The 25,431-nt window shown below is 34.8% G+C and overlaps 1 protein-coding gene across 2 annotated transcripts in view; it reads left to right on the plus strand.

Moving 5' to 3' along the window:
* The first annotated feature begins 213 nt into the window (after positions 1 to 213).
* LOC131164636 (probable helicase MAGATAMA 3) overlaps positions 214 to 25,431 on the plus strand; it is a 50,328-nt gene continuing 25,110 nt past the window's right edge. Inside the window, exons 1-11 of one of the 2 annotated variants that reach the window (XM_058121971.1) lie at positions 214 to 635; positions 1,874 to 2,098; positions 2,180 to 2,330; positions 2,442 to 2,575; positions 3,514 to 3,711; positions 7,575 to 7,766; positions 8,000 to 8,035; positions 14,053 to 14,138; positions 14,298 to 14,348; positions 25,107 to 25,218; positions 25,291 to 25,396. In XM_058121971.1, the coding sequence (XP_057977954.1) occupies positions 1,997 to 2,098; positions 2,180 to 2,330; positions 2,442 to 2,575; positions 3,514 to 3,711; positions 7,575 to 7,766; positions 8,000 to 8,035; positions 14,053 to 14,138; positions 14,298 to 14,348; positions 25,107 to 25,218; positions 25,291 to 25,396 (1,168 nt within the window). In that variant the 5' untranslated portion in view covers positions 214 to 635; positions 1,874 to 1,996. Of the gene's footprint in view, positions 636 to 1,873; positions 2,099 to 2,179; positions 2,331 to 2,441; positions 2,576 to 2,623; positions 2,691 to 3,513; positions 3,712 to 7,574; positions 7,767 to 7,999; positions 8,036 to 14,052; positions 14,139 to 14,297; positions 14,349 to 25,106; positions 25,219 to 25,290; positions 25,397 to 25,431 lie in introns of those variants that run through there. The other variant, XM_058121972.1, reaches the window with a different exon arrangement.

Consider the following 25,431-nt stretch of genomic DNA (forward strand, 5'->3'; position numbering starts at 1 on the left):
TCTTGCCATGGTTAAAATTAGGCATGGTAAAACGGGTTATGACTTAGGTTACTCGGATCCATCCATTTAAAACGAGTTCGAATTTAAAGAAGTTAATCCGTTTAATAATTGAATAGGTCACGAATTGACCCGTTTATAAGGGGTTCAACTGGGTTCGGGCGGGTCATCCGCCGGTGACCCGTTAATTTGGATCCTTTATCTATATATATTTTTTCAGTTCAGCTGTTCAATCTCCCTCTTCCCTCTTCCCTCTTCCAGCTTCACTCTTGGGCCTCGGCGACTCCACCCACACGGCCACACGAAAAAAAACCCTAAGTCCCTAAGACCCTAACCCGCGCGGCCACGCCGCGGCTCTCCTCTCAGCCTCAGGCTCTCAGCTCTCACTCTCTTAAGTCTCAATCCTCTCCTCTCCTCAGACTCCTCTGGTGCGCTGCTACGCCACGGCCCGCGGCTCTCCTCTCAGCTCTCTCTCTCTCTCTCAATCCTCTCCTCTCTGGCTCTCCTTTGGTGCGCTGCTACGTGCCGCGGTGCCGGTGCTCCTTGAGCTTCCTCATGGTCCTGGGTCAAGCTCCCTCACGATCCACAGACGCAGATCTACCCTTATATCTGCAGAGGACAGAGGTAGAGCCGTGGAGGTGAGTTACGATTTTTATTTTATTTTTTTGGGTTCTCAGAGTGATACATTGCACTCGTCATCTACAAAAACGATTGATCATGATTCATGACTGAGCCTCTCATTTTCTCATTAGTGCATGATGAATTGATGGCAACAAATAGTCAATACTGCTCCTCTGAGGCAATATAAATGTTTGCAAATTAAAAATTCAAAGTTATTTTTTATTTATGAAAATAAAAATCTAATCCCACTTCATTAATCATTTCTTTGACTTACTGTATGTTGGTGAAGAAAAATATGATAAAATAAAATAAAGACTACAACTCCAAGTTTATGACTTCGTACATTATTCAAGAAATAGACCACATTAATTAAAACCTAAAAGGGAACATTACAATCTTTTGTTGCTTTTATTTTATGTAGTATTAGAACAGTGTCTGCATTTGGTGAACCCCAAATTGGTAAATGAGAGATGGAAGTGGTGGGCTCTGTCCGCCTTAACTATTCTGTCCATCTTATTCAATTAGTCTGCTAATGCAGTATTTTTTTTTTTTAAATGTTATTTCATATGGAATTTAAAAAATTTTTAAAAGTAAATAAATTATATTTTTTAAACAGGTGACCTGTTACCTGCCCGTTTAGGGTTGGCATGTGTGTGACCCGTTAAACATCAACCCGTTTATAACTCGACCCGTTTATGATCCAGTCCGTTTATGACCCAGCCCGTTGGTGACCTGCCTGGACCCGGCCCGCCCGCCCGTCCATTTTGCCACCCCTAGTTAAATTGAAGCCTAGTCTCATCTTGGGTTTTTTTTTCCTTCACATAAACTTTTGCTGCTGTGCCGGACTGCAAGATGCAGAGTGTGAGCATTGGCCAGGAATCTCAATACCAAAATGGACTCTACATTTTTTGTCTTTAAAAATAAAACCAAACCAAATACTGATTTTTTTATTGTGAATCTAAGAATTTAAATTTTATTAGGAATATCATTTTAATGCTATATTTGATCTCTTCTAGACATCTTGGTTGATACTCGATTTTTGTAAGTCATTTTCAATAATTATTTGATCAATTTCTTATGTTTGTTTTCTTGATTCGTTCTCTAATGAACCATGTAAAAATTGAATGATGATTAACAGTTTGCAAAAATTGTTGTGCTTAAAGTATTAATTTATCAATTTTTTTTTTAAAATTATAACTAGATGAATGAAATTATTTCTTTATTCTGATGCCCCATGTTGTGTATACCTTTTTAGGAGTTGCTGTGTTATGCCATAGATTGTGGGTTCCCGTGTTAGCTCTGTGTGTGTAGTTCGTAGCTTATCTGTGCTTGGCGGTTGCTCTCACTTTTTGGCATTTGGAGGACATGAAAGATTGAGATGACTGTGGATCAAAAAAAGCTGCAAGAAGATGCTTCTATTGTTCGTTTCTACAAAATAGTTCTCAGTTGGGACTATATACGCCTCCTTAAAGAATCCAATGTGAGACCCTGTTTGTCTCACTCTATGTGTGTGCAGTGAATGTTTATTATTATTATTATTATTATTGTGTTCTCAATTCAGAAAAAGAGTGGAAGCGGTGATGTAAATGGTTTTGGTTTGAGGGAAGTGAAGGATAAATATAAAGATATTGATGACTACCTTGCAACTTTTGAGCCCCTTCTTTTTGAAGAAGTAAAAGCTCAGATTGTTCAAGGACGAGATGAGGAAGATGGTATTTTTAATTAATTTTTATTTTTCATTTCATTTTTTTTTTTCAGATTTTGAATGTAATCCATAGAGAAATTTGCTCTATAGGTTAAAATGTTTGTATTGAGCATTGCAGTTATAGAATGGAAGCTGGGGCTCATCCGTGAATGCACTGAGGCTGATGGGTTTCACTTACCTGTGGTTGGTTATGCAGCCGAGCAAGGTGAATCAATTTCACAAAATGATCTTTTGCTTCTTTCAAAAGAGAAGGTAATCAACTGACATTGTTTGAAATCTTTGTAATTCACGCTTCACCAGATATTTTCACCATATACTTTGGACATTGCTGTATTCTCTGTGTTGTCCAGTCTCTTACAGTGTTCAGGTGAATTGTTTTTTTTGAGTTTTACATTTCCTTTGCAATCTGTGTAAAAATGGTTTAGAGTGTGTTCTGATCAAAAAAAGAAAAAGGGTGCGGGTGGGTCTGGCTGAAGTTTTTTTGCAAGAGGAAGTATTTTGAGGGAAGGTGTTAATGATTCCTGTATTTGATTTCTATTAAAAAAATAACCAGGCATTGGCATAAAATGTTGTTTATCAATTTAGTTGCACAATTAGGGATAAAGACTAAGATGCTATGAAAATGGGGGTCCAGGAGAAGGCAATTATAAAGGCAAGTCCTCCCTACTTCTCTGGAAAAGACTTTATCCAAAATGAAAAGAAAAGTATGGACTTGTGCAAGAAGCTGTTTTCACAAAAGCTAGCCAAACACTGCTGGTTGCCATGAAGGGACTTTTGAGATTATGGAGTCCTTTTTTGAGCCCCAAAAAGCTGTGGCAAACAGTTCCTTGGTAACAAGATGTTTCTGTTTGAGGGTGTGCTTGGGGAGCCCATGGGAATTGAATTGATCCATTGTTTACACATAATTTTTTGTCCAAATCAGTCATCATAATTGGAATTATTTGGAGAACAGTGAAGCTGTCTTCATATACAGTGATTGAGATATAAAATGGTGGCATTTTTAAAAATTTTAAAAATAATTCTACATCGTTTATCATGGTGATGGTTCCAAATTTCTTTGAAAGTTTCTGTAGATGGTTCATAGTGCTGCTAAAAACACAAGGCATTGAATTTATATTGCACTTGGTATGCAATAACTACCTTTATAATGTTCTTGAATCTTTGAGAATGTAAAGGTTTGGCTTTTGTAGTTTCAAGAGGATTCAAAACTTCCAAGTGCATATGCATTTGCATTGGTGGAGCATCGGCAAACAGATCTTCTTCGACTTAGAATGTTTTTAGATGGAGAGGTCAAGCAAATAAATACTGATGAAATAGCATCATGTCCAAGACTCTTGAATGTGCGTTCTCTAATTTGTGAAGCAGATAGAAGCTTATGGATTTTAAAGGTAACCTTTTTACTTTAAAAGCAAGTTATCTTTATAAATTTGAGCTATTTTTAGCTTTAAATTTTAGCTATTTTATGCATTATTTTTGCTCGATTAATCTTTTGTTTGTAACTTGTGTCGTTCTTTTCCTTGGCAGAGATTGCTTTTTGTTAATTTGGTAACATACTAACATGCTTTCATGTAGCGTAATGGAATGCTTGGTATGGTAAACTGATTTCTTAAACTGACTAAATAAATTATATTATATGAAAGCTAAGTTTAATGGGACCATGGCAATTCTTGCACTTTCTTGGTAGTTGGAAATTTTTATATTAAAATGAAAGTGGTACTAGACAATAGAATAAAACCTTTTCTTTTCCATTGCATTGTTTAAATAACATACAATTTTTTTTTATAAAAAAACTCCCTTTCCAATTTGTACTTCATTGAGCATCTAATATCTTTTGATATTGCATTACTGAGCATTGTTGATTTCTTTTTTTTTTTTGATAGAAAAAGAAATTCATTAGGTAAAGAATTAAAGATAGAATGTGCAATCAGAAGAGAAGACATATCCTCTATGAAATCTGGGAACCCCAGAAAAAGAAAACAAAAAAAGGGAAACACAAAAAATACAGCAAACTCAAATCAGCACACCCTTAGAAGGGACTTCCAAGCTTGCTGAACATCTGTCAAACATAACCCCTTAAAATTTTGATCGCCCACACACCACAAAGAAGCCATTAAAAAAACTTTCTCCCATGCCAACCAATATTGAATTTGTTTTCCATGAAAAAATACGTAAAAATTACGTTCCTTCCACAAGCCCCATAGCACTGCAAATAAAGCACAATTCCATAAAGAAATTCCTTCCTTCCTCCTTCCAAAGCCCACAAAAGGTATTGCCAAGAACTCCTCCACTGTTCTCGGACAAACGCAGCTTTCTCCAAAATAATTAAATGACTTATTCCAAACCTTCCATGCAAAATCACAATGCAAGAAAAATGAGAAATAGATTATGAACAATCAAAACAAAGCATACATATATATCAGGGGATAGAGCCTTTACAGTTCTCCTTGTCTGCAGAAAGTCATTAGCATTTATTCTATTAAGCACAACCAACTAAAAAAAACGCTTTGATTTTGTTGGGAATTTTGACCTTACAGATTACTTGATAGACTGGAAAGGAATGATTGGTACCAACCAAGAAATCAAAGAAAGATTTACACAAAAAAACACCTGAGGAATCCAACAGCCAAGATTGACTATCTTCGTCGGAAGATATCCTACAATTGTCGTACATAACCAACAAAGAATATAATTCAATAGTTTCCCCATCGTTCAATGCTCTCCTAAAATGAAAATCCCAAGAAGGTGGAGGACTGCCCGAGTCTACAATAAAATAAGAAATGAGATCATTTTTCCCTGAGCTAAATGAATTAAGCGAGGCAGAGAGGTGGCCAAAACAGCATTCCCCAACCATATATCTTTCCAAAGACGAAGGTTGGATCCCTTACCCATCACAAATTTGGTGTGGGCAAGAGAGGGTAAATATGGGAGATAGCTTTCCACAGGCTGTCTGAAGAGCATATAGAACCTAAATTAGTATCCCACCCATTATCATCAAGTCAAAATTTGCTTTTGATAACTTTATGCCACAAGGAGGAAACCTCTAACGGGAACAGCCAAAGCTAGTTAGGGATTAGTTGGAACCACTTATGCAGAAGTACTTTTTTTAAAAAAAGTGCTGAATTTTATAAGTACTGATAATGAGTGCTGAACTAGAAGAGTGCTGAAAGTTATAAGCGGTGTTTGGTTGTATTTAAAATAAGTGGTATTTGGATATTTACCTTTATTAGGTTACTATATGATTATTTTAAAACATATTTTAAATTAAAAATATTAATATTTTTTTATTAATAGATTCATTAATAATTATTTATAATTAAAATTTAAATATTTTCTGTTAAAATAATATAAGATTATTATTTTTAATTAATAATGATCTTGGTATTGATGTATATTTATAACATATTACTATCATACTAAATTATGATAAAATTAATATTATTAATTAAATTTGAAATTTTAATTTATTTAATGCTAATTTAAATTAATAAATAGTTCTTGTTCAATCTAGAATTGAATTATAATAACTAATATGTCTTTTTTTTTTATATATATTTTAAATAAATATATTAATACTTTTATAATTGAAAATTCAAATGATAATTATATTAACTTTCTAATTAAAATTTAAATATTTTCTATTAACTAAAATAATATAATATTATTTATTAATTAACAATAGTCTTGTTATTAATATAAATTTATAACATATGATTATCACATTAATTTATGTTAAAAAAATATTAATAATTAAATTAAAAATTTTGTTTTATTTAATGCTTATTTAAATTTATAGATATTTCTTTTTATTCCTTTCAGAAATTAATTATATCTTATTACTAATTAATAGGTTATAGTGCACAATAAATATTATATGGTTAATTTTTAATTAAAAATTTAATTAATAATTATGTCAACTGTTATTAATTAATATTTAAATATTTTTAATAATTAAAAATAATATAATATTATTTTTTGATTAACAATACCACCTATGAATAGAGCCACTTATAAAAAAAAGTGGTTCTGGAAAATCACTTTTTGCAGTAAGTGCTTGTTGTAATACAAGCCAAACGCCACTTTTTTTTGTAAAAGTACTTATTTTAAGTGATAAGTGTTGTATGCACTTTTTTTTTTAAGTGCTCCCAAATGGGGGCTTAGCTGAAAGAGCCGTGTTCTTGGATAATAAATTACTTTTGTATTTTTTCATCAGTTTATACTTATAGAAGTGATTTTAGATGTAAGGGGGATATGAGGAAGAGAATATTTGTTTATGCGTAGACATATGTGAGGGATTTGATTATCCCTCTCTTGTGCTTTTTCTCTCTCTCCCCCTATTTCTCTCTCTTGCTCTTAGGGTTTTTTTTTTTTTGGGGGGGGGGGGGGGGGGAGGAAGGGGTGGAGTTGGGAATATTAGTGATAGGAATTATTTAAGGCTATCAGGCTATGATTTATGGACATGGAAATTAGCTTTCCAATTAGTTGAAGGTGATTCTGTTGAGGGAAGAGAGAAGTTGGCGTAAAAAATTGAGGGTTAGCTGGGTTGAAGAGGGGGATTGTAGTTCTAGGTTGTTCCACAGGTTTGCTAATGGAAGGAGGAAAAGAAGTCTTGCTAAGGAGTTGGATTTAGATTCAAGGAGGGGGTTGAAGGACATACATATGTTGGGGTTGAGATTACACAAAAATTTCTATACAACATTGTACACTGATGATTGTAAGAATAGGTTTATGGTGGAAGAGCTTGACATTTAGGAGGAGGCCGCAAATTGGTCTGAGAGGCCTTTTGAATTGGAGGAAGTTAGGAGGCCTATTGCTACGATTTTTTCTGCTAGCAATATTACTTGAATAAACACTTGGTAGTAATAGTTGTTTTTTGTTGTCATTGTTGTTTTCAATTTAAGGACTTGACTATATCACTGAGTTTTAGTTAGGCCTAGGTGAGTGTGCAACCCCAAACGCTTTGGTCAAAGTTTAGTGTTTGACATGATTTTTTAGATATAAAATTTTGTTTATTGGATCGTTTAAAAATTCCTTTTTAAGATTTTCTCCACCATTGGTGGTTGTAAATGTATGCAGCATCATATTTCAATGCTTTTATCATGGTGGTTAAAATCTTATTTTTCTGAAAATGTAGCCAATGAAAGTAATGGTGAACTGATGGTTTCCCCAACTTATGCGATGCAGAGTGCCCTGTGCATGGTCTCTGATGTTCTCAATATAATCAGCTTTCTAATAATTGCAGTGTTATGTGCAGATTTGCAGCTTATCAACTATTGCTCGTGAATATATAGCTCTACGGTCTATCAGCTGTCTCCCTTTCAAGGATTTGATATTAACAGCAACTGAAAACAATTCTGGTTCTGAAAGCAGGGCCTGGAAAATTCCCAGAGCCCTGATGGAGTCTATTGAAAATAATCATAATGCATCTCAATTGGCCGCCATTCAGGTCAGTCTCTTCAAAATTTTGCCAAGTATAGCTAGTTATATCTGTTTCTGGTGGGAGAGTTCATCTTGAGCTTGATGGTATTCTTTCCTTAGCAGTTGCATATTGGGGCAACCTAATCTCTACCTTGATTTCTGTGTTTGGGGATCGTGGTGGGGTGTGGGGTGAGCGCATGTCCTTTGGCTTGTGCATGTGTGAATTTTATCGAATGTCTGAGAGATTATTGTTTACTGCAGGCAGGTCTTTCACGTACAGCCTTTGTCCTAATACAGGTTTGGACTATATCTTTTTTATGTGCTTCAATTTGTTTACTTATATTCTCCTTCATCCTGCAGTCTTCTATACCTAGAGCCTTGTTATTGTTATTTTGATTCTCAAATATATGTTTATGTTAGTAATAGCTCATTCTTAATCAGCTAGATGGGGTTGGAGACACATATATCCTGCTCTATGTTTGTTATATGAATATTTCCTGTAATATTAAGAAAATGGAGTTGCACTGCCAGTCTTATACTATTTTACCTCTTTATTTATATTTTTTTTTTGGCTTAATGTCTTAAAAAAGCTTATTTTGGGGTTGGCATAAGTTGATGAAATTCGAGTTAAATAGGCTTAGGGATTGTTTTGAATCAATTTCAGTGTGCTGAATTGCTCAGAAGTGTTGAATTTGATAAGTGTTGATAATAAGTGAATGGGATAAGTTTTGAAACTCCTAGGTGCCATTTAGCTATATAAGTACGGATTTTGATTATTATGAGTACTTGTTAAATAAGTCGCATTTAGCTACCCACATTTATAATTTGTAGTGCGTTTTTTGAAAAAAACATTTCACATATTTCATCTTTTAATAAATTGTGGTGGTATCACACGCAGAAAAGCAAATTAAAATTATAATAAGGGTGTGCCCTTTTGGTTTGCAGAGTTTTTGCACTATTATATGTGGTGGTTTTGGCAAGAGTAAGAGGAGGAAAGCTTTGTGGAATGATACTGTTCTGGTTTTTATTTTATTTTATTTATTTTTAATAAAAATAAGATATATTAAGAGAGAATATACAATCAGAGCAAGGATACTAAATCTTCAAAAAGAAAACAGAAAAAACAGAAGGAAAAAGAAAAGAAAATAAAAGAGAAATAAAAATGAAAAAAAAATTGAATAACTAAAATCAGCCTAGAAATCCCTTCTAAGCCCTTCCCATCATAGTTCACCGAACACTTCAAATTAGCTAATTTCCTGTGATCCTTCTTCACCTTATATTTACCATCATCAAGCCACTTCATTTCCTCTGCAATCGGACAAATTGAGGCCCAAGCTATCCAACGAACTCTGAGTTTGAAAGTCCTTCTGGAAATTTCTTGAACTGGGGTGGCCAGAATTCCATCTCTTGCCTAGTTGCCTTTTGCTCTTCTTCAGAAACATCATCCTCAAAAATATCAATTCCCTCTAATCCTTCTAGAGGAGGTGGCGGCACATAAGACAGGTCCCCAAGGTGATAAGAAGAAGAGTCAGAAGAATATCCATGCTGATCCCGAATTTGATCCAAAAGTAAGCCCCCATCACATTCAAAATCACTACTGCCTACAGTATCATCATCTGAGACGTTCCCCCATTTCTTTCCAGTCTTGCATCGGCTTACTCACCAATTGGCTCCTCTGCTATACTCAAAACACGTTTTGAATCTCTCGTAATTTTTTTTTGTTTTTGCTTTCTCACCAGAAGAATCTCAATTTTCTTCAGGATGTTTTCTCATTTCAAAAACCATTTGCACTTCCTTATGGCAAACCCAAACCTTTTGACTTCTCAAATTATCTGAATTTACTCCCTTATTTCCCTCTGCACCAACAATAAAATCCTGAATTTCACAAGAATTATAATTCTTCGAAGAAGCTCCTCCTAATTCATCCCTGAAAACCCATGCTGTAACATTGTTCTCCTGAGCGGGAGAAAAATCTCCCCCTAGAATATTAATTGAATATTTAGAAACCAACCTTTCCAATTCCACCTCTTTCTTTCATTGGTTTTTGGAACATCTACTTCTCTCCTTCTGATCTCCATGGATCTGGTTTGAAGTTGAGTGAAGCACTGGGACGGTTGCAACTTGCTTCTGCTCTGAAGGTAGATGAAGCCCCGCCACCTCACAGATTTTAAAAGAAACAGATTTTAAAAGAAAGATTATGGGCTTCATTCTGATTGGCTACCTGACATAAACTAGGATATTAGACATTAGTACCAATGGGGATAAATTTTTGGGCCTGCCCGTTAAGTTGGCCCAGCTGAGAGTTATCTGGAGGGTTTTCCTTGTCATTAACCAAGCCCAATATAGAATCATAAATCTGGTTATGGGCCTCGTTAACTGGCTGGCCCATCAGCGGGTTTAGTAGGCCTTTATTACTGTCTAACAACCAGCCCAGGTCTAAAATAATTCTTTAAAGACTGAGGCCCAACCCATCCAACCTTGATCATCCTTTCATCCATGCATGAAATCCCAGCTGCCTCTTGACTCAACTCCTTAGCCAGAATCCTTACCCTTAGCAACTTCTATTGATTATGCGAAGCAGGCCGAAGGACTTCTTCTCGCATCTTCCCCGCAGAATGAACACGTAGAGACTCCGATACACCGTTCAAAGTTCAAACAAACACCAGCATTACCAGTATTTCTTCAAATTAGCTGAGTCCATGAATGATTGTCAGTGATTTTTTTGCTATCTTCACCGTCAGCGCCAGGAAGAAAAGAACTCACCAGAGTGCTAAATTCTTCCCCAAATTGAAGCCACCATTGCCTTTTGAACCTTTAGGGACAAAGATAGAATACCTTTTGCCTCTCCATCCATGCCCTAGTTCCAAGAACTTGCTTTCCATTGTCACATGAATTGCCAACCCATAGTTCATGTAACCTGCATGAGAGAGCTTCGAAAACCTGTGCCCAACCGTCCAACAAGTGACAAAAATCCCTGCGAGAACCATGTTGCTGCAACTGATGAAAGTCTGATCCACTGATTGCATAGCTGGTTTTTCTCAAGAACGAACAAAGCTACAACCTCCCCCACCTTATCCAATCTCAGACCAAAAAATTTCCCTTCGATCTGGACTAAGTGATCCCCCACCATCAATAACTAACAGAACCATAATGAAGAGCAATAGAGAGATGAGAGGTGAAGAGGACTTCGCACAATAGAGAGAACCATGACACTTTGCGTGATGGTTTCACTGGCTATTATTTGGTGTATGAGCATGCTACTTCAAAGATTCTAGAAAGAAATGCTAGAATCTTTAAAGTAGCATGCTTTGGAGTAGAGTGGTGTTCCTTGCATCCCTTTGGTGCTTGGCAGTTGGATTCTTTTGTCATGTTTCTTTGGAAGATTTATAGCAGGATTTGTTGGTGTTACTTACTAGAATTGTCTTTAAATACTATCTTTTTTTGGCTGTTCTCCTTGTGCCATGGGAGGATATCATGTTCTTGTTTCTTCTTTCTTTGTTGTGCACCTTTCTTCCTTTAATATAATTCTTTGTTTATCAAAATAAGGGATTGCAATTAAGAGCAAATGATTTTATTTTATTGATAATTATAATAAAATATTATTAAGATCATTAAAAATAGAATTATATTAAAATTATTTAAAAATAATTTATAATTCTTTCAATTTAATAAATATATTTGTCTATAAATTTACTTTATATAATTTATGAAAATATAATTTTAGTTATATTAATATGTTTTTAATTATTATTTAATTATACTTTATGTTTATTAAATAATATTTTTCAAATTTTAAATGTAATAATTAATTATTTAATTGATTAAATAAGTATATATGGCTAAATGAAATTACATATTTAATTTATAAATGAATATTTTACTAAAATAATTTTTTTATTTTAATAATATGTGAATTAAATAACTAAATCATGAAATATATGAATCATATTAAAATTATTCATATAATTTATAACTCTTTTGATTTAGTAAATATGTTAATCTATAAATTTTAATTATGTATTTTATTAAAGTATAATCTATAAACTATTAAAATTATTAATGCTTTTTTTTTATGGGATAGTATTGTTTTTCTAGCTTCTTTTTAGATTAATTCATTTGTGTATTCTTGGGGGATTTCACGGACTGACCTGCAAGGGGATTGGAGTGCAACTCTTTTATAATTGATTGTTACTTTTCTTTTTGTCTCCAAGGATGACATCTTGTTCTCTTCTCATTGTACTCTGTTTTTTATGTTAATATATTTTTTATTAACCAATAAAAATGTCAATAACAATGCTTATAAATTTACAAGTTAGCTATAATTAAAAAATTTTGGCCAAAATTATGTGTTTTGCCTCTGTAGTAGAAGCAACACTTGTAAGAAGTGCCATATCCCATCCTGAATTGATTATGAAAATTCACTTAAAATAAGAAGTTTTTTTAAGTATTTTATATAATAAGCACTTTTTTGGAACATACCAAACAACAGTAATTGTGCACCAGCATTTATTTTAAGTGGTAAGTGCCATAGGCACTTATTTTAGGAGTGGTAAATGCTGTAAGCACTTTTTTAATCGCTGTCAAACAGGGGCTAATACAGTTTGGAATTTGTATTTATAATTTTACTTCTTGTAGTGCATCATTATCATGAGGTTGTAATCAATGTCTTAAAGAGAAGGCCTTGGCAAAGCTTGGAACTCCTAGAAGGACCATTTTTAGCGTCAAATGTCTGAGGCTTCAGTTTCATGTTCAGGATAATGAAAAAAGTTAATAGGCTGAAAAATTTAAGAAAATTGACATGAAATTTTTGAGTACATGTGAAACTTGTTGAAGCAATAAGAGAAGCTGTACAATTGCACCTGAAAATGTGATCATTGTCAAGCAAGTAGATCAAACCGGATGGAGTTAAAATTTATTATCTTTATCCTCGTTTAAAGAGTAAGCCAATTGTAAATCATACTTTGGCTTTTATTGTAGTTTATCTTGCACTCTCTCTTGATAAATTTCTTTTGCTATGAAAAAAAAATGCCACTTTGTTTTCCTAATATAGGTTTTAGCCCTTCATTTAACTGTTAACCCATCCACCAAATAATATTGGGGCTAATTGTATTGTGCAAGTGTTAGCATTTTCTTTCCATTTGTAGACACCCGAAGAATTACAAGAACAAATAATGTTATGATCTAGAACCTTAGGAACACCTGTTTTGTGAGAGAGATGACATTGGGCAGTGTAAGTGGTGATGTTCACAATAATGTGGATCTCTCTTACTAGGAAGGTGTTGTCTCTATTTATGACCTTGCTCTTTGTTTTCAATTCACTCCCCCAACTGTCTTTTCTTTCTGTTGCCTGTTCACTTTTATCAGTATTTCAAAAACTATATATTCGTGGTTTGTGTTATTCTTTAGTACTTAATAGAATGAAGCTAATAAGGAGGGTAGAGACCAAGGGAGAGCATTTTGTCGAACTTAACTTGGATGCTTGAATTAATGTCTAAGCCTTGAACTTTTGATGCTTTCCGTTTAGTAAACTCCTAAACCAGACCCATCTTGTACAATTGCATGGCGTCTGTATTTGTTTCTTGGAATGATAATTTGGGTGCATCTGATCCTGGTCTATATTTATGGTCTTCCTGCATACTTGTCTTGTTTAGTATTTGCACCTTCTGTGTATCATGTTTTCTTAACACAAGGGTATGTGAAGGGCAGGATACATGTTCAGGGGGAAATTTGTGGGTATACATGCATGCCTGTGTCTGGCATTAGTACATCAGATTCCCTCAGGCTTTGCTGTTGGTGGGAAGTGTTTTGTCTTTTATATATATATAGTGTATTCTGTTGGCAGGAAGTCTTGCTGTTGCTGTCGTATATACTCAGAATAATAATTTACATATTTATTCTAATTTATAATTTATTTTATTATAAAGCACATTTTTAATTTCCCACCAGAAACTCTTGCACAAAAAAATACCATCCTGCCTGAAAAGCCCTCTAATGAAATATCTTAGGAGTTCTTGCAAATTGCCTGCATGATGTGCTACAGGCACTAAGGACTAAATCTCTTTTACTTCTATTTACCTTGATTTTGTCTTCCATTATCTGTCCTTTTATTGCTTCTGATTGCTATTCATATTTGTTGAATATTGAGAATATAAATGAACTCTACAACAATCTATACTCCTTGACAGGTTGCTCTCATGGAAAAGTTTTCTTTCTATTTTTATTTTCTGATCTGTATTATATTATGTTATTATGGAATAGTCCAATTTATGTAGTTCTGCTTTCATTATCTGATCTGGCTGTACGTGTCCTCCTAGGGCCCCCCAGGAACTGGCAAAACACAGACCATCCTTGGACTTCTTAGTGCCATTTTGCATGCAACACCAGCCAGAGTACATTCGAAGTATGAAACTTTGAATTTTTATTTTATGTCTTATATCAAAATCTTAGCTTAGTAAATTTCAGATCTTCCTCTTTTGTTTCTACATTTGCTGAGTGTTTTTGGAGTACATACTAAGAAATTTCCTTTGCTTTCCTTTGCCATGTTTTCTTTTTCATGTAGGGGTATGCTACGCGAAGTAAAACGTGGGCCAGAATTACCCATTCAGGAAAAGTATTGCTCAATTCTCCACTTTCATGATGTGGATTGTTTTGATGCTTGATTTTGATTGAAGATTCTTGAATTGTTATTTTTGAGACTGTATGAGCCTTGTTCTGTAAAATTCACCATATGTGGAAGGACATTTAACCTGTTACAACAATTGATTTTTTCTACATGTTTATATTATCTCATGTAAGATTAAACCTTTTCCCACTTTTTCTGGGGGGTGAGGGGGAGGGTGACAAGTTCTACGCTTCTTTAAACAGATTTAAAAAATTATATATGGGTGATTGTGTGAGACGGGTCTCTATTTATGTACATAAAAATAAGCCTTGCAAACATGATAGAAGGAAGTAAAATTCTGAGAGGATTATTTTAATCAAGCACACTCTTCTGTATTAGTGTTGGTTATAAAGAATGGATTTCATATAAGGAGATGGCGAGAAGTTGATAAAAGGAGGGTATGGTTTTCAGAGACAAATGCACAACTAATTACAAATGAGGCAAGAGCATATAATTTGGTATGACTTGCAATATCTCAAAATTCAGAGGGAAGCCAAAGTGAAAGTCCTGGCTTGCCATTAAGGTGCCAAGTTGGTCATAAAGTATCAGATTTATGGTGTTATAGTGCTTCATCTTTGACTCTTTCCTAGTCTTAGGCCTCAAGAGGGTTTACATTTTTGTAGTATCACATACACAGGAGATTTGTCTTGGTCTAAATTTAAGAAGAAAAGCAAATCTTTGCTATTAAAAAGAGATCTGAAACAGGACTGGCAATGATAAACAAAAACCTTTAGTGTAAAGCCAAAGCCTAGTTGTTCAAAAAAATATTTGAAACAATTCAAGCAGCCAGAGAGCAAACCAGTGACACTCTTTTTTTTCTTTGGGGGAGGATGGGGGAGATACTAAAAAAAAAAAAACCAAAGTTCTTAAGATTAATTTGAATATTATTATTTTTTTAAGAAAAGAATTTTCCTTAAGAAAGAAAAGAATATAGAAAGCTGATGGTAATAAGTCCTCTCAATGAACAACAAAAAATAAAAAGTGCCACACAAAGAGACACTTTGGGGTGGAAGATTAGAAAAGAAAAAATAACAGAAGATCCTTTGGGAATTTGATTATTAATTTTTTTTAATAAAAAAAAGAAAATTCATTAAGAAAGAAAATCCTCTCAAAGAATGAAAAATTGTAATATTACAATATTAATAGATATAATAATGTATGTTTTAGGACTAATATATTACAAGTTAAATGCATTTATGTTGTGTATGAGGTGTAAAAGTTGTAATATAATATGTGTATTAAACATATTTGTGAGATAATGTGCATTAAGCATATCAGTTAATACAAACGAAATTCATAAATCATTTAAATATTATTTATTATACAAATAATGATTATTTAGACATGAATTAAATAAGTATATTTTTTTATACAATATTACATTATTAATAGACATAATAATGTAAGTTTTAGGACTAATATTACAAGTTAAATGCATTTATGTTGTGTATGAGGTGTAAAAGTTGTAATATAATATGTGTATTAAACATATTTGTGAGATAATAATTATTAAACATATTCTGTTAATACAAATGAAATTCATAAATCATTTAAATATTATTTATTATACAAATAATGATTATTTAGACATGATTTAAATAAGTATATTTTTTTATACAATTTCAAAAGCCCTCATAATAATATTTTATTTCGATAAAAAAATGAAGGGCAAAAGACACTAACCTCCCTAGAGGTTTGAGAAAAAAATGGAGACCTCTCCTAAGGTTTCAAAAATATCACAGACCTCCCCTGAGGTTTAAGAAATGCCACAACCTTCCTTGAGGTTTGCTAAAAAGTTACAAACCTCCCTTCAAAAAACTTGTCTTTTTGTAAAGTACAGGGGGAGGTTTGTGCCTTTTTGGCAAACCTTAGAAAAGTCCTTGGAAATTTTGAAATCTCAAGGAGGTTAAAGTCTTTTGCCCAAAAATAAAAATTAATTAAGAGAGAAATTTCAATTCACTTCTAAATCTTTCATTTGAATTCTGAGAAAATTTCATTCTATAGTTAAAAATTCGAGAAGTTTCACTAAAATTATGAGATTTTGATAAGTTTAGGGTGATTTGTTGACACTTCAATGGAAATTATGTAAGACAGAAATCGACTGCCATTTGGATTTCAAGGGTGACGGAAACTGGAAAATTCAGCAATTTCATGGAAATTTTAAGACCATGATCTCAAAGTCCTGGCAAATAAGCTTCAACATTGTTGTCATTCCTTTATCAGCCCTAATCATACAACCTTCATTAAAGGGAGATCAGTTCATGATAATATTCTGCTGGCTCAGGAACTTGTGCATAACTACCACCTAAATTCCCCTTCTCCAAGAGTGGCAATCAAAGTTGATTTGATGAAAGCTTTTTATACAGTTCAATGGGACTTAATCTTGCGGATCCTGGAACATATTGGTACCACTGCTGACTTTATTTTTTGGATTAAAGAATGCATAACTACCCTTTGCTATTCAGTCATCATAAATGGTTCTGTTCAGGAGTTTTTCCAGGGGAAAAGAGGTTTTGGAGAAGGGGATCCTTTGTCCCCATTAGTTGTTTGTTATGATTGTGGAAGTCCTTTATAAACTTCTACAATCAGCTGCTGCCAGTGGCTTTCATTCCATCCTAAATGCAAAAAGATCAAGCTGATTAACCTTTTACCTCTTATCTGGGCTCAAATGCAACCCTCAAAAATCAGATCTCTTTTGCTCAGGTATAAATGACCAGCAGAGGCACCATAGCTCAACAACTCCAGGCATTCCTAAAGAGACCTTCCAGTCAAATATTTGGGACCTCCTCTTGTCACAAAGAAAATAACAAGACAAAATTGATCAGCTGTTTGAGAAGATTTTTCCCCAAATTTACTCCTGGAATAATAAATTCCTTTCCTATGCAGGAAGGCTCCAACTCATATAATCTGTTCTGGAGGCTAACCACAACTTCTAGGCTTCTTCCTTGTTCCTTCCAAGGAGTGTTATGCGTGAGCTCCAAAAAAAGATTTAAATCTTTTCTTTGCCATGGTAATGACTGGAACTCTCAAGGCTGCAAAGTGAAATGGGATATCTGCCTTCCCTAAGGAGGTCTTGGCCTGAAATCTCTAACTGATTATAGTGATCTTGTTGTCGTCAAACTCATCTGGTTCCTTTGCACTTCAAAGGATTTCCTGTGGGTCATCTGAACTCACACATATAAACCTAAAGGAAAGAGCTTTCGGTCCACCAAGAGTTCGCCAACCAGCACTTGGATATAGAAAAAAATCCTTAAGGATAGATCTCTAGCCTACAAAAGCATCAAACACATGATTGGAATGGTTGCAACACTTCATGTACTTCGATAACTGGCATCCTGATTGTCCTCTCATTGACAGGTATGGACAGCACATTACCTCTGAGCTTGGCCTCCCCACTCATTCAAAAGTCAATAAAGCATAACATCCCCAAACAATCTTTCATAGTCTGGATTGCCATCTAAAACCGACTTGCTACTATGGACAGACTTGCTTCCTGGGGTTATACAAGCTCCAGCACTTGCAACCACTGTACCACTCCTGAAAGTATGAAGCACCTTCTTCGGCTGCACCTTCACAAAGAACTCACAACCCGACCCTGCCATGGACAAAAATCATTTGGACAAAGCATCACATCCCCAAACAATCTTTCATAGTTTGGATTGCCATCCAAAACTGACTTGCTACTCTGGACAGGCTTGCTCCTTGGGGTTATACAAGCTCCAGCACTTGCAGCCGCTATGGTACCACTCGGTCCACTCCTGAAAGTATCAAGCACCTGTCCTTTGGCTGCACCTTCACAAAGAAAATCATAGACAAAGTCTGTGACTCTTTCCTAAGTTCTGTTCCCCTCACAGTCTGGGACTTCATCATCAACTGGTTAAGTTGGCGTGATAATTCACCCAAAGAAGCTGCTCTCAAGATGGTCTGGATACCTTCCATTTACTACACATGGAAAGCAAGGAACAAGAAATTATTTGAAGGGGCTGAGCCATACTTCAATTTGATAGCCGACCAGGCTATCCTTGATGTAAAATATATTGCTTCGACTGTTAGAGCTTTGCTCTGTCTTGAAATTTTTTGCTTTCTTTCTCCAGCCGTATATTCTCCCTTCGATCTAATAAAGTTTCTTACCATCTTCCAAAATAAAAAATAAAAAATAAGAATAATAACTTATCTTCTTCCAAAAAATAATAATAATAACTCTTGAAGGAAAAGATCTTTGAGGAGATCTCTTGACTTGGAGCAAACAAATCCTGGTAAAAATTACAAAGATAATGCGTATCTGCTGCTGAAAGAAGGAACAGTCCCAGCCTGCTGATAGACAACTTTAGGTTTGCCGATCAAAAACTCTATAAGCTCTTAGAGAGCTTTTGGTTTTGAAGGAAAAGAGCTTTGAGGAGATCTCTTTACTTGGAGCAAACAAATCCTGGGAGATGCTCGTTATTTTGCCCTAAATTTGATGTATTGGGCAAATTGAACCGAATTGTCTTGCAAAAATAAAGTGTTTGTGTCATTTAAAATAGAGGTCGATTTTTTTTTTTCTTTAAATTTGTAAAGAGAAAAAATCCATATTCTATTACAGAGTAGGACCAATAGGATCCCAGGTAGGATCGCAATGATCTTGTTACAATCCTAGTGTGATCCTACTTGATTTTAATTTTTCATATGATCAAGATTGATTAGGCAAGTCAGGATCATCGTAGGATCACATGATCTGGATTGGGGTTTTGGTATCCATGGATAGGATTCAGTATTTTGCCTCATTGTGGGCCTTTGCAGCTGGTTGTTTCAAAGGGTTTTCTTTTCAAATTTACAGTGTGATTAGATGGGCTGTGTTGTTTTGATATTTTTATTTTTATTTTCTTTTTGTTCTTATATATTCTAAGAAATATTTATTATACTCCTTACATTTTCTTCACTTTCGAAAAATTTCTTCTTTTTCGACTGCAAAATAGAGATCCAAGATATCAAAATGTACTAGCGTATTGATTTAAAATTATATTTTTCTCTACAACATGGTTTTAAATAACGGTCGTGACTGTTATGCAACGTTTTTTTGGGTTACCGATACTGTTACTCACTGCGAAATCGGTGGGAAGAAGTCACGGCTGTAGCGGCCATTATGGACCGCGACCATTGCGTAAAGGCCGTTACGTCCATTACGTAATCGCTACACAAGGCTGTTACACCAAAAAATTTATATTAATTTTTACTTTTTCTTCTCACTTTTTCCCTCTCTTTCATAAATATTTCTCCATATACCATGTGGCGAGGGGAAAAAGATTATAATGAGGATGACAATGATACAAAATTTACTATATCTTTAAATATTCGCAAGAGATGCATCAATTAATAATTTGAAAATACTAACTTGTTAGGAAAATCTTTGATTTTGATAATATTAGTAATGTGATATTTATGTTCTATATTTTTCAACTTCCGCCTTCTTTCTTTTCTAGCTATTTTATATTTGTATTATTTGTATGTCTTATGTGTCTAATAGATTAATGGAGTGTATAATGTATTTTGTATTAATTAATTTAGCATACATAAGAATTTATCATAGATAAGAACAATGAGAAGTATAAATGCACGCACACACGTAATTTTTCTATCAATGGTGGTTTAAAACAACTGTGAACTTGTTTCCCTTACTAAATAACTTGGTTACTCGAACTAAAGGATCCAAAATATACTAAAACTCTTTCTAAGAAGGGCTAAAATCATAAAACATGCAAGTATGCTAATATGCACAAGGTTGTGCATGTTTCAAAAAAATTCACGGTCGTTACACCCGCTTCCCATTATATAACATATGCTACTCTTGCTTCCCATTACACCCGTTACCGTTATGTTACCCTACTCGGTACCGCGATTTAAAACCATGCTCTACAGCTTCTGTGCATAATTTTGACTTAGATTCTATTCCACCTCTAGTTTATCAATCAAAACTATATTATCTACAAACAACATATGTTGCAAGACCTCATTTTGGGTATTCCTACTAAGTTCATGTATAACTAATGCAAATTGATAAGGACTCAAAGCAAACCGTTTATGTATGCTTATTACGATTGGAAATTCCCTAGGCTCTTGATCCATAGTCTTAGTACTAGTAATTGCTCTATCATACAATTCCTTAATGACATCTATATATGCCTACTACATTTTCCCTTTTTTTTCCCCAAGAACCCACTATAAGCACCCTATCATAGGCTTTCTCTAGGTCAATAAAATAATGTTCAAGTTAGTCCTATTTTCCTTAATCTTTCAATAATATTCTTATTAAAAATATAGCTTTTGAAATTGATCTCTGTGGCATTAAAAACCATATTGATTCTTTAAGACGTTTATTTCTAACCTTAGTCTTTGCTCAATTACCTTTCCCAAAGTTTCATTGTATAAGTTTAGCTCCACATAGTAATTGCAATTTTGAATATCTCCTTTATTTTTTGTATATAGATATTAAAGTGATTTTCTTCCTTAAATAAATTTGTTAACAATATAATTCCATACTGACCTAGTCATTTATATACTTCAATTTGGATGTCACCCCATACTATAGTTTTTCCATTTTTTGTCTTCTTTAATGCAAACTTAAATTCATTGACTCTAATTTTGCAGATAAATAACTAATTTTTAGCCTCTTCCCTTGTTAAAGCTTGATATACATTGTTGGTCCACAATCTAACAGCTTTAAGCTATTAGGTAAAGTGGTAATGTAATATGGTATTAGAGCTGGTTACCGGGAGGTCCTAGGTTCTAGTCTTGTTGCCTGCGTTTGTGTGTCATGTTTAAAAAATTATTATATTCCCTGAAATGGGTGTTATCTTTCATGTGTTTATCTCTTCATGTGCTATCGGGCTGTCATGCAGAGAAGTGTTAAAGCTTGATATACATTGTTGGTCCACAACCTAACAGCTTAAGCTTTTAGGCAAAGTTATATTGTAACATTCCCTTTGTTAATTCTAAGTGTAAGTCTTTTATGTCGTTTTCATTTAATAACTTATTAAAATAAGTTCGCTATGTTTCTTTAATATATAATCTTCCTTGATGCTATAATTTGCATTTTTATACATTTGATATTGCTTTTTGTACTTTCTCCAACTCTAGCAAGCTTAAATGTCTTTTTCCCTTTGTTTTTCCCCTTGTTCGTTCTCGAGAACAATATTTCTTGTAATAGATGGGTAAGATTCACCAAAGAGGCTATAAGATAGTTTATTGATGCTCGGTCAGTTTTTGGTTAGATGGAAAGGGGATTTTGAAGGGTTCGTCTTGGAAGCATGCAGTATTCGCTGTTGATTCGATGGACTAAGGTGGGAAAATTTTTAGAGTTAGGACTAGGGTGGAAAGGTAAGCAATGTTTGGTATTTGTCCCTAGTGGCGCTAAATGTGAAGGATGGCGAATTTTTGCAAAGGGTTTCTGCGAGTTAGCTGATGAATTTTGTCATGAATTCGAAGGTAAAGGTGAAGTGAGCCCTTTGGCTCCCAGATCGTGGAGTCAAGTGGTGTCGAAAGGGAAGAGAGACAAAGGCGAAGGTAAAGGTGATGGTTGTCGAAGTCGTATCCAAACATGGAAGCAAAGTGTGGAGTATGGGAAAGGCATGGTTTGTTTTTGGTGTGGCGGTGAGTTGCAATTGAAGGAACCTATGGTTTCATTGCCGGAAATTACAGCTGATCGGTTAGAAGATGTCCACAGAGTTGGGGCATCTAGGGTTTTAGAAGTAGCTGCAAAGATAGTAGAGGTGGATAGGGTTGTGCTTGGAGAAGATGAGGCAAAGAATTTTGGTCCAGAATATTTGGTTTTCGTTTTGGACCTAGTCCAGGTAGTTGAAAAGGAGGAGCTTCTTTTAACCAAGCTGGGCCAATTAATTGAACAAGCCCATAGTCTTGGTAAAAAGGATTTGTGCCATTTTTTGGAAACAGAGGTTTTATGTTAGAGGCTGTTTGCATAACATGAGCTACTTGGTTTTAGTGAATGGTGAGCCTATATCTTGGTTAAGGCTACGAAGCAGATTAGGCAAGGTGACCCTCTTCCCTGTTTTTGTTTATTTTAGCGGCTGATCTTTTGAGTAGGATGGTGGATAGGGCTGTGGATAGAGGTTTAGTGAAAGGGTTGGATGTGGTGAGGGAAGGGGTCAGGGTCTCGCACCTTCGGTTTGCTGAAGATACTATCTTCTTTTAGAGAATCATAGACCCTCTATTTTTGAGTATTTTGGGTCTTCTCCGTGTTTCAAGAATGTTTTTAGGCTTAATATTAATATGAGGAAGAATGGTATTGCAACTATCAATATGATTGACGAGAGTGTTAGGGAGTTGTTTGTGGAGGTAGGTTGTAGTGTTTTGGATCGGCCGATGTCCTATCTAGGGTTTCCTTTGGGGGGTAAACCTAGATCTATCAATTTTTGGGATCTTGTTGCAAAAAAGGTATCCAAGAGACTAGACAGGTGGAAAGGTGTTTTTTTTTCTCTCAGTGGTAGATTTACTTTCATCTAGGCTTGTTTTTCTAGTGCCCCTTTATACTTTCCAAATTTAAGATTCCTATGGGTGTGGCTATCAAGATTAAGAAGATAATGATGGAGATCTTGTGGTCGGGCAGGGGACCATAGGGTTCTTTTGGTAAGTTGGGAAGAGGTGGGAAGGCATAAATGGGAGGGTGGTTTGGGTATTGGAAATTTGTTGTGTAGAAACATAGCTAGGTGGGAAGGCATAAATGGGAGGGTGGTTTGGGTATTGGAAATTTGTTGTGTAGAAACATAGCTCTTCTAGCTAAATGGCTTTGTTCAAAATCTGCTAGAAATTTTTTCCTTGCAACATATAGGTTTAAAAGTATGGATTCAATGAGAATGGGTGGGATACTAATTTGAGATTTATATGCTCTTCAAAGAGTTCAAGGAAAGCTATCTCTCAAATTTAACCCCTTTTCATTCCCCATATTAAATTCTTGTTGGGAAGGGGCCACTAATTTGAGATTTATATTCTTCAAAGAGTCCGCGGAATGCTATCTCTCAGATTTATCCCCTTTTCATTCCCCATATTAAATTCTTGATGGGAACGGGTAGTAATATTTGCTTTTGGAAAGATCCTTGGTTGGGGAATGTAGTTTTGTCCACCTCTTTTCCTCAGTTCTTTTGCTTGAGCTTCCTCCTTTGTTGTTGATCCAGATGGCCCTTTACCTTCTTGGGATTTTCATTTCATAGGTTGTTGAATGATAGGGATTTGATAGACCTATCCTCTTTGCTAGTCCTGTTGAATAACTATCAATTTTTTTGGGGGGAGGATAGCCAGTTTTGGTCTTTGGATCCTATGGGGGTTTATTCTTGCAAATGTTTTTGTGATATCTTTTACTAGATCTAATTCCTCTTTTCCTCTTTATAAATCTATTTGGAAGGCCAAAGTCCCCTCTAAAATTAAGGCTTTTATTTGGTTGGTTGTGCTTGATAGAATTAATACCAATAACTTGTTGCCAGTCAGGAGACTGTTGAAGGCTCTCTCTCCAGGAATATGTGTACTTTGTTTTTAATTGTTTAGAACCTGCATCGCATCTTTTTATACATTGTGATTATGCTTGGAGCATATGGATTAATTTCATTATCTATGTGAATGTTGAGTGAGTTAAGAGGCAGTTTGGAGGACTTTTTGGTGGTTTCATTTGTTGGCTTTGGCAGGGAAAAGGAGGGCAGCTTGGAAATGTGCTTTCTTTGCAGTATTTTGGGGGCTCAGGATGGAGTGTAATGCTCGTATTTTTTAGGGAAGAAGACATTGCACTTGCTGGTTTGGGAGAAGATACATTATTTGGTTTCTCTTTGCTGTGTTGGGTAGGGGAATTTTAAGAGGCTGAGCTTTTATGATATTCAGCATGATTGGTGTTGTGTGTTGGATGTTAGTTTGCACCGGCATTTGTTATTTTTAGTTTTCCAGTTTTTTTCTTTATCTTTTTGTCTGGATTTTTTTAGTCTTTGTTGAGGAGATATGTTATTCAGCTGGCTGTACATTCATAATCTGTCATTGTTATTTGTTTTTTTCAATCCCAAAAACAAAACTATCTTTTAGTTTTAGGTTTCCTACCCCATTCTTAAGTTTTTCTTTCCCATACGGACGTTTAAATCGTTATTTTTCAATTTCTCCAGCCTTTTCATCTACCAATTCAGTTCCTTAAAATCACTCTTCTAATTATTGTGACAACCACTTCTATGCTTTGACTTGTCCCAAGTTGCTAATCTAATCCTAGTCTTTTGAACTAGTTTCTTTACCCACCCACATCTAGATTGATGCATGAATCCTTGCATATTTGACATATGCCCGAGTTATGACACTGTTCCTCGCTTTAGGGGAATGACCTACCCACCTTGCCCATTTTTCTCTATACCTAGATAACAAAAGTGCAACTTGTTGCTCATAGGGGATGGCCCACAAATTAAGACGCGAAGTTTTGTATAATTAAAAGACTTGATTTTTTTGGATATTGTGGGAGAAAAATCTGGATAGAGTATGTGCTTGTGTTTAGCTGTATGTGTGTGTGTGAGAGAGTGCATATTATCTTGTTCTTCTACAAGGAGGCTTCTTTCGGCTTTTCAAAACCGTGATAGAGACTCAAAAAATTCCAAAATGAATTGGGTGAAATTGTACTTTTTATTTGACTCCTTTGCTAACCCACTAATTATTTTTGTGATTGCTCACTGCAGTGTAATATTTTTACATTTGCAGATGCAATCATTGGGGAAAAGCGTCTCCATGGTTAATTGGTATTAATCCAAGGGATGAAATTATGCCCATTGATGGTGATGATGGTTTTTTCCCCATCAGTGGAAATGAATTGGTAAGCTTGACTCCTCCCATGGTTATATTAAAGAATAGAGAGAGTATCTTTCGACTCTAATATATTTTGCAGAAACCAGAAGTTGTTACATCCAGTCGTAAATATCGTGTACGTGTGCTGGTATGTGCTCCATCAAACTCAGCACTTGATGAGATTGTGTTACGCCTTTTAAATAATGGTACGAGTCTCTCTCTTATGTACTCGATCTTATTG

Source organism: Malania oleifera, chromosome 9 (genome assembly GCF_029873635.1).
Source record: "Malania oleifera isolate guangnan ecotype guangnan chromosome 9, ASM2987363v1, whole genome shotgun sequence".
In the NCBI taxonomy this organism is placed as follows: Eukaryota; Viridiplantae; Streptophyta; class Magnoliopsida; order Santalales; family Ximeniaceae; genus Malania; species Malania oleifera.